Source organism: Rutilus rutilus (genome assembly GCF_951802725.1).
Source record: "Rutilus rutilus genome assembly, chromosome: 1".
In the NCBI taxonomy this organism is placed as follows: domain Eukaryota; kingdom Metazoa; phylum Chordata; class Actinopteri; order Cypriniformes; family Leuciscidae; genus Rutilus; species Rutilus rutilus.
This window is the reverse complement of record NC_140209.1, coordinates 59,168,297-59,180,440: the sequence shown is the minus strand read 5'-3', so window position 1 is coordinate 59,180,440 and position 12,144 is coordinate 59,168,297. Positions and strand designations below refer to the sequence as shown.

Sequence of the window (12,144 nt, the reverse complement as noted above, 5' to 3'; positions counted from 1 at the left end):
AAAACAGTAAATTTATTTTCATTAAAATGACACTCTAGCCCTATGGCCCATCAACATTTAGACACACCACATTCACCATTGAGTCATATTTGATGTTCCACAGTATAGCTACACCACCAGCTATCCTATTCGAACCAGCCTTGTATTGAGATCGATAGTGGACTCTCCAGCCCCAAATCATGTGTATAGTGTTCAACTTATCCAGATCTTGTTTCGCCAGCCAGGTTTCTTGCAGGCACAGAATGTCACACTCGTCCAGCATTGTGTCCACAACCAGACGTTTTGATCTATCAGTAGCAGTATGTCCTACTCGCAACCCGCAGGTGTTGTATGAGACAGCACGCATTTAATATGTTTTGTCTCTCCCAGCAGAGCAGCTGGCCTTCATCCTGTCCTCGCCCACAACTGCAGCAGGCACCCCAGCATCGTTATCGTGCAACAGCCCCTCATCTCGAGAGCGGGGGGCATCCTCTGGACCAGACGGACCTCTGTCTGCTCCTCTAGGGCGACGAGGCTAATAGTAGCGTCGGACAAAAGACCCAGAGGGCCAAAGCTGCGGATCGTACAACTCCGCCACATCATTACATTCAGCGGAGATACAGAAGGAGCTGAATCTACTCTGTGTCGCCTCTATTTTTCTACATGTCACTTCCAGACCCAGCTTCGGTTTTAAGTACTCACTAAGAGTATTGGCATCAACACTGAGATCAAACTTTGTAGCAAATATCTTTACCATCTTTGTTTTGACAGCTAGTATATTAGTATATTATGATATTACTAGTCCCGATTATGCCCGTTTTCTTTCTCACATACCTCACTGGAGTTTTTACAGTGCGAGGTGTAAGGCTTCGATGGGCATGGGTTTTCAGGTACCTGCTTCAGTCGTACCTGCTTCAGTCGGCGCCCATCCTTTACCACCATGCTCCATGGGAGGGTCTGCATTCGTCCCAGGACTGGATCTACAGACTGGGCTGTTTGACTGCCGTCAGTCCCGCCGTGCGTTGCTGTCAACCATCCATTAACCCTAGAAGGAGTGCAGGAGGCAGGATCAGGGCCCAGCTGCTTCTCCATCACAGTCGAAGGAAGACCTGTTGCGCCGGGCGCAAGACCCGGTTGTATCTCCACAGCAGAGAGGAAGGCAGCGAAAGAGTAGCGTCCGGGCCACAGTGCCCCTCCACAGCAGTCAGCCGGCTGTCAAGTTTAACAGAAACCTCCCGCAATGTTTCACAGGCAGCTACCTGAGTTCCCATAGTTAGGGTAGCCAACTGTCCCGAATTAGCTGTATTTTGGGCCTAATTTATTTGTCCCGTGCGTGACCTCCCATGTCCCGTTTTTTTACTAGCCTACTACGCTGATCTAACCACTGACTGATACAACAGCAGCAGTGATCACGACACTTGAGAATGATCACCGACACCTGTCATCATCCAATCACACCTTTTTTAAATCATTGTTTTGAGACAAATCATTGTTTGATTTGCGAACATAATCCTCTACCGTCTGGTCGCTTCCGCTTCAAGCCGGACTCGTCTTGTGCTAACGGTAATTCCCTTTCACTGTCCACGTTTTGATTTCGGCAAATCAGTTTTGGCTAATGCAAACAACGTGATTATTGTTCATGAGTCTAACATCCAGCCACGCAAGAAAACGTACTCGGTTACTAACGTAACCTCGGTTCTCTCTAGAGAGGGAACGAGTATTGCGTAAGCTAGCTTACGCTGCGGGAAAGTCTCCTTTCACGAGATACTGAAGCCAAAAATTATCCTAATTTTTTAAAACTTGTCAACGCAGTGCGGCAGCCTGCAGACCTAGGGCAAGCGAATCGCGTGCCCATTGGCTGCTCTGCGGCAACTGCAGCAGCCTATGGCTGAGCCTTGCGCGTGACGTCACGTCCAATGAGCGCGCTTGGCGCGCTTAGTGCGTAACAGCCCGTCATTAGGGGTGTGGCTTAGCGTATATAAGCAAGGAACAGAGGCTGCTTCGCTGGTTTCTGTCGCATGAAGCGAAAATGAGCTCGTGGCGAGAGCACGGCGGGTTACGCAATACTCGTTCCCTCTCTAGAGAGAACCGAGGTTACGTTAGTAACCGAGTACGTTCTCTTACGAGAGGTTCTCTCGTATTGCGTAAGCTAGCTTACGCTGCGGGAACACCTTTGTCAACGCCGTGCGCGCGCCCAGCATCCTGAATGAGTCCCATGGGGAGCCCAGGGAACGCGAAGCGGAGCTGGGCGGCCAAGATACCACAGTACACAAGCACATAATATGGGGCAGGGAGCGGCACAGCCGGTCCAACTAACACTTCCAAATAGTGCAGCTCAACCAGTAGAGCTAAATCAGCAGCGTAGCCCGCGCACAGACAGTGGACTGGCTTACGCGAGACTTAGACTGATAGCACTTTGGCCTGCAAGGCGGGAACTTCCAGGTTGTAAAACCTAACAAATGTGGAGGGGGAGGCCCAGCCTGCCGCTGCACAAATGTCCTGAATGGGAATCCCACTGGACCACGCCCACGATGAGGCCATGCCTCTGGTGGAGTGTGCCCGAATGCCCAAGGGGCACTGCAGGTTTTTAGATGCGTAAGCAGCTGCGATAGCATCGACTATCCATCTGGACAGAGTGTGTTTCGAGGCGGCGAGACCCTTGGTGCGCCCACCAAACGAAACAAAAAGCTGCTCTGAACGCCTGAAGGCGGCGGAGCGCGAAATATAGCTTCTCAGCGCCCTAACTGGGCAGAGGAGGTGGCTATCTGCCTCGCAGCCAGTATTCGGCAGGGCTGAAAGGGAGATGAACTGCGCTCTGAAGGGAGTGCCCAAAGTTTTTGGGATGTACCCATGCCTCGGTCTGAGAATAACTTTAGAGTCATTGGGTCCGAACTCGAGGCACGCAGCGTTAGTGGATAACGCGTGAAGGTCTCCCACACGTTTTACTGAAGACAGTGCTATCAGAAAAACGGTTTTGAGCGTGAGGTATTTCATATCCACAGTTTCTAGGGGTTCAAAGGGATGTGCTTTCAGTGCGTCTAAGACCAGTGAAAGATCCCACATAGGAACCGAAGGGGGTCGCGGGGGGTTCATCCTCCTCGCTCCTTTAAGGAAGCGGATGACAAACTCGTTCCTTCCTAATGCGCGGCCCGGCTCTGAAACAGAGAGCGCTGAAATGGCCGCGACATAGACTTTGAGCGTGGAGGGGGACCTGCCCGCGTCCAGTAGCTCTTGAAGGAAGCACAAAACTTGTGAGACCCCACATGTCTGTGGATTGAGCCCTTTGGTAGTGCACCATTTGTTAAACACAGACCATTTAGACGTGTAGAGCCGCCTCGTGGAGGGGGCTCTAGATTGTATGATCGTGTTCATCACCCCTTCTGGTAGATCAGCATGTAATTGTTGAGGCTCCACGCATGCAGAGACCAGTGCTCTGGGTGGGGATGCCAAATCGAGCCGCGGGCTTGAGAGAGAAGGTCTCTCCGCACCGGAATCGGCCAAGGGGCTGAGTCTGCCAATTGTATGAGTTCCGGGAACCAAGCTTGGTTCTCCCAGAACGGAGCTATGAGGAGCACTGTGTGGCGCGCTTTCCTGACTCTCGCGATAACCTGAGGCAGCAGAGAGACTGGTGGAAAGGCATATAGCGGGCCGCTGGGCCAAGACTGGCCAAGCGCGTCCTCGCTCTTTGAAAAGAACGCTGGGCAGTGCGCGTTGTCTTTTGACGCAAAGAGGTCGACTTTCGCTCTGCCAAAGCGGCGCCACAGCGACTGGACTGTTTGGGGGTGTAGAGACCACTCCCCAGGGGGAACATTGTCCCTGGACAGTCTGTCGGGGCCCTCGTTCAGATGGCCAGGCACATGCGATGCTCTCAGAGAGCGCAGAGAGTGCTGAGCCCATACGAGGAGGCGTTCCGTCAGGGCGCAGAGTTGCTTTGATCTGACACCGCCCTGGCGGTTCACATAGGCCACTACTGAAGTGTTGTCCGTGCGGACTAGAACATGGTGACCATGGAGAAAAGGGAGGAAGTGCATGAGCGCTTTCTCGACCGCGAGCATCTCTAGACAGTTTATGTGTAGGAGATTCTCCTGGTCTGACCAGTGGCCAAAGACCGGTCTGCCTTCGAAGAGCGCTCCCCAACCTAGGTTGGACGCGTCTGTCGAGACAACTTTCCGGTGTGAAACCACTCCCATATTCACTCCTGTGTGATACCATTCGGCTGCTAGCCAGGGCTGCAGGGCTGAGACACAGACCTGAGTCACTCTGATTAGCGAGCCGCCGGTCGCCCAGGCTCGATGGGATACGCGCGTTTTCAGCCAGCGTTGAAGCGGGCGCATGCGCAGTAATCCCAGCTGAAGCACCGCTGCAGCTGAGGCCATATGCCCCAGAATGCGCTGAAATGCCTTCAGGGGAACCCGGTTGCCTTCTTTGAAGGATGCAGCGAGGCGCTGGATGCGGCGCGCGCGCTGCTCCGACAATCTGGCCGTCATCGCCACCGAGTCCAGTTCTATTCCGAGAAAGGAAATCGACTGCCGGGGCGAGAGCGAGCTCTTGGTCCAGTTGACCGCTAGACCCAGACCCTCCAGGTAGTCGAGTAACGCTGTTCTGTGAGACAGAAGTTCTGTCTCTGACTGCGCTAGAACGAGCCAATCGTCCAAGTAGTTCAGAATTCGCATTCCCTGACTCCTCAGGGGAGCGAGAGCCGTGTCCATGCATTTCGTAAATGTACGGGGTGCTAAAGACAGGCCGAACGGCAGGACTGTGTATTGATAAGCTCGACCGTCGAAGGCGAATCTCAAAAATGGCCTGTGACGGGGAGTTATCTGGATCTGGAAATAAGCGTCTTTCAGATCGAGAGAGATAAACCAGTCTCCTGGGCGAATTTGCGCGAGGATCTGTCTGGTTGTAATCATCCTGAACGGCCGTCTCATGAGAGCCTTGTTCAGATGTCTCAGATCTAAAATAGGTCTTAATGCTCCGTCCTTCTTGGGAACGAGGAAGTAACGGCTGTAAAAGCCTGACTCGCTCAGGGAAGGATGTACCTGTTCTATGGCCCCTTTTCGCAGCAGCTTTGTTATCTCCGCTTGAAGCAGATGTGCTGTTTCCAAACTCACTTTCGTTTCCGTCTGCGCTAGAAAGCGCGGAGGGCGACGAGCAAATTGGAGCGAATAACCGTGTCTTATGGTGTTGAGCACCCATTCTGACGCGCCCTGAATAGCCTCCCATGCTTTTGCATGCATGGCTAGGGGTCGAATGGTCTCTGGGTTCAGATCGCCGCGTTGCGCGGGATGGGGAACCTGTATCAGAGAAGACGGGGCGGCGCGCGCGCCGCCGATGCTCGGACACGAGGGCAGAAGAACAGGGCTGGCCGACTGTGCAGAATTTAGTAGCTCGATCTCGGACGATGGAGCGTGAACTGCTGTCAAACATCCCAGGCGCGAGAGCGGCGTGGGGATTATGGTGTCTGAAAGTGGGCGCGCGTGCTCGTGAGCTGGCGCGGGATTTGCACTTATGACACGGCCAGTGTTTGGGGGCTTTATGAGGTTTGCAACCTGTCTGGCAGAGCGGGCAGTGGGCAGGTGTGAGCACAGGGCTGTGGGCACATTTCCTACACTTGATGCTCGAGCGGAAAGTTTCCGCTTTAAGAGATAGCGCTCTGGACGCGTTGCCATGGGAACCTGGTCTGTGTGAGGCAGTGAGCACACGGGAGTGGGCACTTTTTGTATACTTAATACCCCTGCGGCTTGAGCCGTGGCAAATTGAGGTAACTGAGTGACAGAGCGAGCAGCGAGTAGTTGTGAGCACGGAAGTGTGGGCACATTCACTACATTTAGAACTCGAGCGGTGTGTGGCCGCTTTTATGAGAGAGCGCTCTGGGCGCGTTACCATGGGGATTGTACTTGTGTGGAGCAGTGAGCACATGGGTGTGGGCACATTTTCTACACTTAAAGCACTTATACTCTTTTTGAGATTTATCTGGGTCGCCGTGAAAACGGCGTTTGTGTGCAGGCGAGCGAGTGTTAATACTGGCTCGTTGGCTGCGGTGTGTGCTGCTGCAGTAGCCTGAACATAGGGGACTGACAGAGCTGTGCGTTTTGATGGCGGTCCGGCCGTAGCGGGACTCAACCATCTTTCCCTCCTTGCGGATGCTAGGAGGACTTCGCGGGCTCGGGCTTCAACGCGATCTTGGACCGCGGGCCCCGTGGGGGCGGCGGTCTGTGACGGCTGGTCGAGCGCGACCTGGGGCGATTGCCCTGGCGTCGCTTCGAAGCGCTGGGAGGCTTGGAAGAGCGCTGGTTAGAGCTGCGCACAGGAGGCTGAGTTTGAGGGCGGCCTGTGGTTGAGCTCGAACGGCGGGGCAGGAAGAGATCCATCGCCTGCGAAGCCTTCTGTACTTCAGAGAACCGATCCACAATTCCGCTGACCGCAGGGCCAAAGAGTCCGGAGGGCGAGAGTGGTGCGTTGAGAAACACAGCGCGCTCTGACTCACTCATGTCCGCGAGCGTCAACCAGAGATGTCTGTCGATGACGGTGAGCGCGGCCATGGATCTGCCGATGGCTTGAGCAGCGGTCTTGGTAGCGCGCAGCGCGAGATCCGTAGCGCTGCGCAGATCGGTAAGGGCAGACTGACCCGAGCCCTTCTCGTCCAGTTCACGGAGGAGGTCGGCTTGAAGGATCTGAAGAGTAGCCATGGAGTGCAGGGCAGAAGCAGCCTGGCCGGAGGCGGCGAAAGCGCGGCCGGCGAGAGCTGAGGTGGTCCTGCAGGCTTTAGACGGCAGGGCAGACTTTGAGCGCCATCTAGCAGACGGCGGGCAAAGGTGCGTTGCCACAGCATCCTCAACGGCGGGGATGCCGTTATAGCCGTTCTCGGCGGCTCCGTCCACCTGGGAGAGAGCCGAGGAGACTGGCGAGCGGAGTCTGGTAGAGAACGGAGCGTTCCAGGACTTAGAGAGCTCGGCGTGGAGCTCAGGCAGGAAGGGTGCTGACCTAGAGGCAGGCGCAGGGCGGCGGCTAGGCAGAAAAAACCCGTCAAGGCGATTGGGCTCCGGCTCCTTATAGGCCATAAGGTGAACTAGGAAAAAGTGGCTAGAAAGTGATTTTCGTTCCCACACCTGGGCACTACTTTTTTAAATCATTTTTGCATTGACAACCCCCTTTTGGACTTTATGTTAAAAGTTCTCCGCAAAATATCCTGCAGTTTTTTGCCACGATCCATAAATGTATACAATTGTGAATACAAAAAAAACGAAAATTGTATGCTGTTGTTTTTGCTTGTATCTTTATTTATATTAATTTTAGCAACACAAAATATGTCTCAAACTGACATTTATACATGTACCTAACATCTGAGACAGGTATTGGTGCATTAGTATACTAAAGTGTGAATGTAAACCATTAAATATAACACATTTGAAGAAAGTACACTTGTACTTAAAAATTTGCAACAATCGAAATTAAACATACACATTGTAAATTTAGCCAAACTGTGATGTTTGCATTTCATACCGGGAGAGTCACATAGAAGCATCTTTAATATCAATGCCGCACTATAAAGTGTCCTTGTGTCCTCTGTAGTATTGATAGAGGCCATTGAACCTGGTCTTTGCGGACCAGCTTTTGTACTTGCAGTGTTTTCACCATCACTTTGGCTAGTTACCTCAGTTGACTCGGTTGTTTCTGTACCTGATGGATGAGGTAGCCTGTCTATCAGCTTATCAGCAGACAGTGTCTCAACAAAAACCAGCTCACTGATGTTGCGCTTGTTGGGGCAGTGAAACACCAGCTGGGGAAAATCACGGGTCAACCTCCTCTTCAATTTATCCTGCCTGAAACAAAGATACAGTGACAGATAATCACAACAGTATATAAAAAAAGATATATTCACACTGAAAACTATTTAGTTGAAATACACTGTGTATCAGCTTCTACACATCATAAAATAGAATTATGATTTCATTATTATGAATTACATTTTTGTGAGAAAAAATAAAATGTTTCACAAATGTTTTTTACAAAGCTGCAAAAGAAACTCATGGTATTTAAATTACCTGTAGTTTGAAGCATCAAGATCTTCATGTTTTTTCACAAGATTTAAAAAGTTTATTCTTAGCTGCGTCATTGTCAGCACCTATTGGTTTACGATTATTCTATGGCGGATGATCCGCTCACAGAAGATCTTGTAGCTGGCATCGAAGGTTGGCTCATTTCTGAAAAGAAAACACATTAAAAACAGCAAAGTAAATATTGTATGTGCCATAATAACTATTTCACAATTGCTTCCATTTTAAATATAGTATAAATAGTCGCAAATTGAAAGCAATTGACCAAGCGATTTGAGAAGTTTTTTAAATTTATTTTTCAGAAAGAAAATACATGGTAATAAATAAATTATATATAATATATAATTTCCTTCACAAACCACTACACATTTTATCATATTGAATTACTGTGCCGAGATTGTGCAGTCAAAACTGTGTTTACAGACAAAATGGCAATATACAGTCTAAGTAGGTGGTCAATGCTTTACTTTAGAAATATGCAATAAAGTGAGGGAATTATTCATTATTATTTGATAATACAATATAATAACTTACTGTTCTTCTGAGGTCCCAGTAACTGTTGCAGTAGACTTTGTCAGGAACCTGGTGTACTGTCTGTAACAGGACTTGTGGTATCGCACCTCCACAGACACACAGTCTTTGTCTCGAATATGCACAAGAATGCTAGTGTCTTCCTTCATCTCGGCAGCTTTCAGTAACTGGCCTGTAAATAAAGCAGACTACAATTAAATTAATTTGTAAATTAAAACATTAAGTAAAAACTGTGGGTAACTCTTTACAATAAGGTTCGTAAGTTAACATTAGTTAATACATTAGTTATCATGAACTGCACATATACAGCATTTATTAATATTTGTTCATGTTAATTTCAACGTTTACTAATACTTTATTAAAATCTTGTTAACATTAGTTCATGCACTGTGAACTAACATGAACAAACAATGAACAGCTCTATTTCTATTAACTAACATTAACAAAGATTAACAAATAGAGTAACAAACTGTGTTATAACAGTTAAACAATATTGAGTGTTCTGACTGTAGCTGTATGCAAAATAATGCAAATCTATGTAATTGAAAGTTAGCCATGGTACCCAGCATACGACATAAAACTTCAAACGTGTATGTGTGTGTGTGTGTGTGTGTGTGTGTGTGTGTGTACTTTTTACCTACCTGCTGACAACGTTTCTGCCTGTGAAAGATGGTCCTTCTGGCGTTTGCCTGCAACCGTAATGTACTTGTCCGTTTTCTTACAAATTATGCACAAGGCAGGAAGCACAGGACCTGCACAAGCTACTGGCAGGCCCGTCCTGGATCGAAGTTTCTTTGTCGGACATTCAATTGTTGAGGTACTACTACCCGATGGCACAGACTGAGCATCTTGAGCTTCAGGATGCTGTGTGACCCGTTTCTCGGCCGCATCCAAGCGCTTTTTGTCAATGAAACGCCTGTAGCAAGTGGGGTGAAACCCAGCGTCTTCGGGAACATTGTCAAATTCAATTTCTAGACAATGTTTGTATGTTTCTGCTATTCTCTGACTCTCACCCTGCAAGCCAAGCCACCGTTTGGCGCTGTTTCTGAAAGTATCCCACCGTGTGCGTGAAAAATCCTGTGTTTCTTCTTTATGTATGGACGTGAGATGCATATAGCATTGTTTAGAATACTTATTACGGAGTTTTGAAGGAGGTCTGGCTGTAATTTATTCGTCTTCGCTACTCGATATTGACGACAAGGGCGCAGACATCTTGGATTCATGTTTACATGTCGTTCCAAAAAGCGGCCACCTTATTGGTCTAGCGGGAAGCACGTGATGATTGCCTCATCACTCCTGATAAAAATATGATTACGCGAGGAAAGAACTATTGCCGACTTTAAACACTAATAAAAAATAAACTGCAGGATTACTCATGGAGAACTTTTATTTTCGCGTTTAATACAAATAGGTGTTTTTATTGGGATGAAAATAATTTAGTGCCCTATTATGGGAACGGGGTTAAACGAAAACGGCTTCACCTTATGGCCTATTAGGTGGGGACCAATCCAGTCCCATTCTCTCGACCGCTAAAGTGAGGAGGCGGAGAAGCTCTGCGTCGACACTAGCGCGGGTTCGAGAAGACTCCAGAGTCGAGGGGGCGGAGCGGTGCGAGCCCGACCACTCCTCGCTGTCAGACGCGAGCAGAGAGCAGCTGTCAGCGGCATCATCTGCATCGTCCCCCAGGGCGACGGCAGTGCGGGCAGTGGCCGGCCGCTGCGCGTCGGAGAAGGGTGGGGGGGAAGGAGAGAGCGAGGCTCGCGGGAGAGGTTCCGGCGAGCGCTCAGCTGTAGCGTCCAGTTCCGGCGGCCTCTGAGAGCGACGTTTCTTCTTTCGTGGCCCGGAAGAAGCGGCCGGAGAAGATGGAGTTTCTTCAAGTTTAGCGAGTCGAGCCCGTAGGGTCGACATCGGTAACTCCTCACACTGTTCGCAGCCGCCCTCGGAGAGAGCGTGAACAGCGTGGTCAAAACCCAGGCAGAGAGCGCACAGCACGTGGCGGTCTCCGTCGCTGAGCGAGGCTCTGCACGAGCCACAGGATGTGCGAGGCATTTGAAACAACGCCTCGCGCTCTTTTAGATGCAAGTGTGTCGCGGCGGACACACACACACACAACACAGAGCAGAAAAGGATATATGTGCCGGATGGCGCAGCAGGCAGGGAAGGCTGAAGGCGGCGAGCGGCCGGCGTCCTCAGGCTGAGATCCTCGGCGTGCTGGTCGCTGGATTCAACGGCGGCTTCCTCGGAGATCAGCGATGCGAAGAGCTTCGCTGAAGAGACAGAAATCAGCGAAGCAGCCTCTGTTCCTTGCTTATATACGCTAAGCCACACCCCTAATGACGGGCTGTGACGCACTAAGCGCGCCAAGCGCGCTCATTGGACGTGACGTCACGCGCAAGGCTCAGCCATAGGCTGCTGCAGTTGCCGCAGAGCAGCCAATGGGCACGCGATTCGCTTGCCCTAGGTCTGCAGGCTGCCGCACTGCGTTGACAAGTTTTAAAAAATTAGGATAATTTTTGGCTTCAGTATCTCGTGAAAGGAGACTTTCCCGCAGCGTAAGCTAGCTAACGCAATACGAGAGAACCTCTCGTAAGAGAACATGTAATCTACCTGAGGGAATAATGCTCAAAAAACATTTCTGATTATTATTAAGGTTTAAAACATTCCCTTTAAGAGCAGGTGTGCTTGTTCCATGGCGGATTGCTATTATAATGGCGGATTTGTCAGGCGCACACCAGGAGCGGTTCACAGCCGAGGAGACCGATGTTCTCGTCAGGGTCGTAAAACACAGAGAAGTGACATTGGGGATGGAGAAACCCACCCAAATCAGCTTCGGTTAAACAGGCGTATAAAAATTTGGGTAAATGTGTAAGCTAGATTTATGCCTATTTTTTCACATCTTCATGTACACAACAATGATTTCCCTCAAGTGTTAATATTTTTTCTTGTAATAATGTATGATTTTCTAAAAATGAGAACCGCTGCGTCTGTGTGTAGATGAGAGGAGCAAAGTGAATGTGCATTGTGCACGCTACATTGATTATGGCCAAGCATGCGCCCTTAAAATAGCATATGAATATCATGCGCAACGCGCCACTGACTTTAGACTAGGTTTTTCCTGGTTAGAGGCGCAATTGTTTTCTAAACCTGCAAAATAGCATGAGGGAACGTTTGTGCCGGAACACACCTCCTCTTTGCGCTGAACCGCCCCCGGGAGCGCAAGTTCATTTCCTAATTTACCGACGTGCGTCTGTGGAGGGAAAAGTCCGCTGTGCGCGGGTGCAAAATAGGAATGAGACATGCGTCGGTGTACAAAGTCAGTTGCGCTGGGTGCAAGATAGGGCCCTATATGTCTTTACTGTCACTTGTAATGTATCCTTGCTGAATAAAAGTAGACAATTACTTTCTTTAATTTTTTTCCAAAAAAATAATCTTACTAACCCCAAACTTTTGAACTGTAAGCCTAGTGTATAATGTTAAAAAAGCTTTCTATTTTAGATAAATTTGAAATTATTTTTAGAATTAAATACATAAATAGGTTAAGCAATACAAATGTGTTTATGTCTGATAACCTTTTAAA

The 12,144-nt window shown here is 49.4% G+C and overlaps 1 protein-coding gene across 1 annotated transcript; it reads right to left on the bottom strand.

The window, feature by feature from the left end:
* Positions 1-8,104: 8,104 nt before the first annotated feature.
* LOC311304925 (uncharacterized protein) lies at positions 8,105-9,724 on the bottom strand (the record flags this gene model as incomplete). Its single annotated transcript, XM_084432280.1, has 3 exons — positions 9,209-9,724; positions 8,571-8,739; positions 8,105-8,183 (listed from the first exon to the last, which is right to left on the bottom strand). The coding sequence occupies exons 1-3, from the start codon at positions 9,678-9,680 to the stop codon at positions 8,105-8,107; spliced, it is 720 nt and encodes a 239-aa protein (XP_084288406.1). The 5' UTR covers positions 9,681-9,724.
* Positions 9,725-12,144: the final 2,420 nt, after the last annotated feature.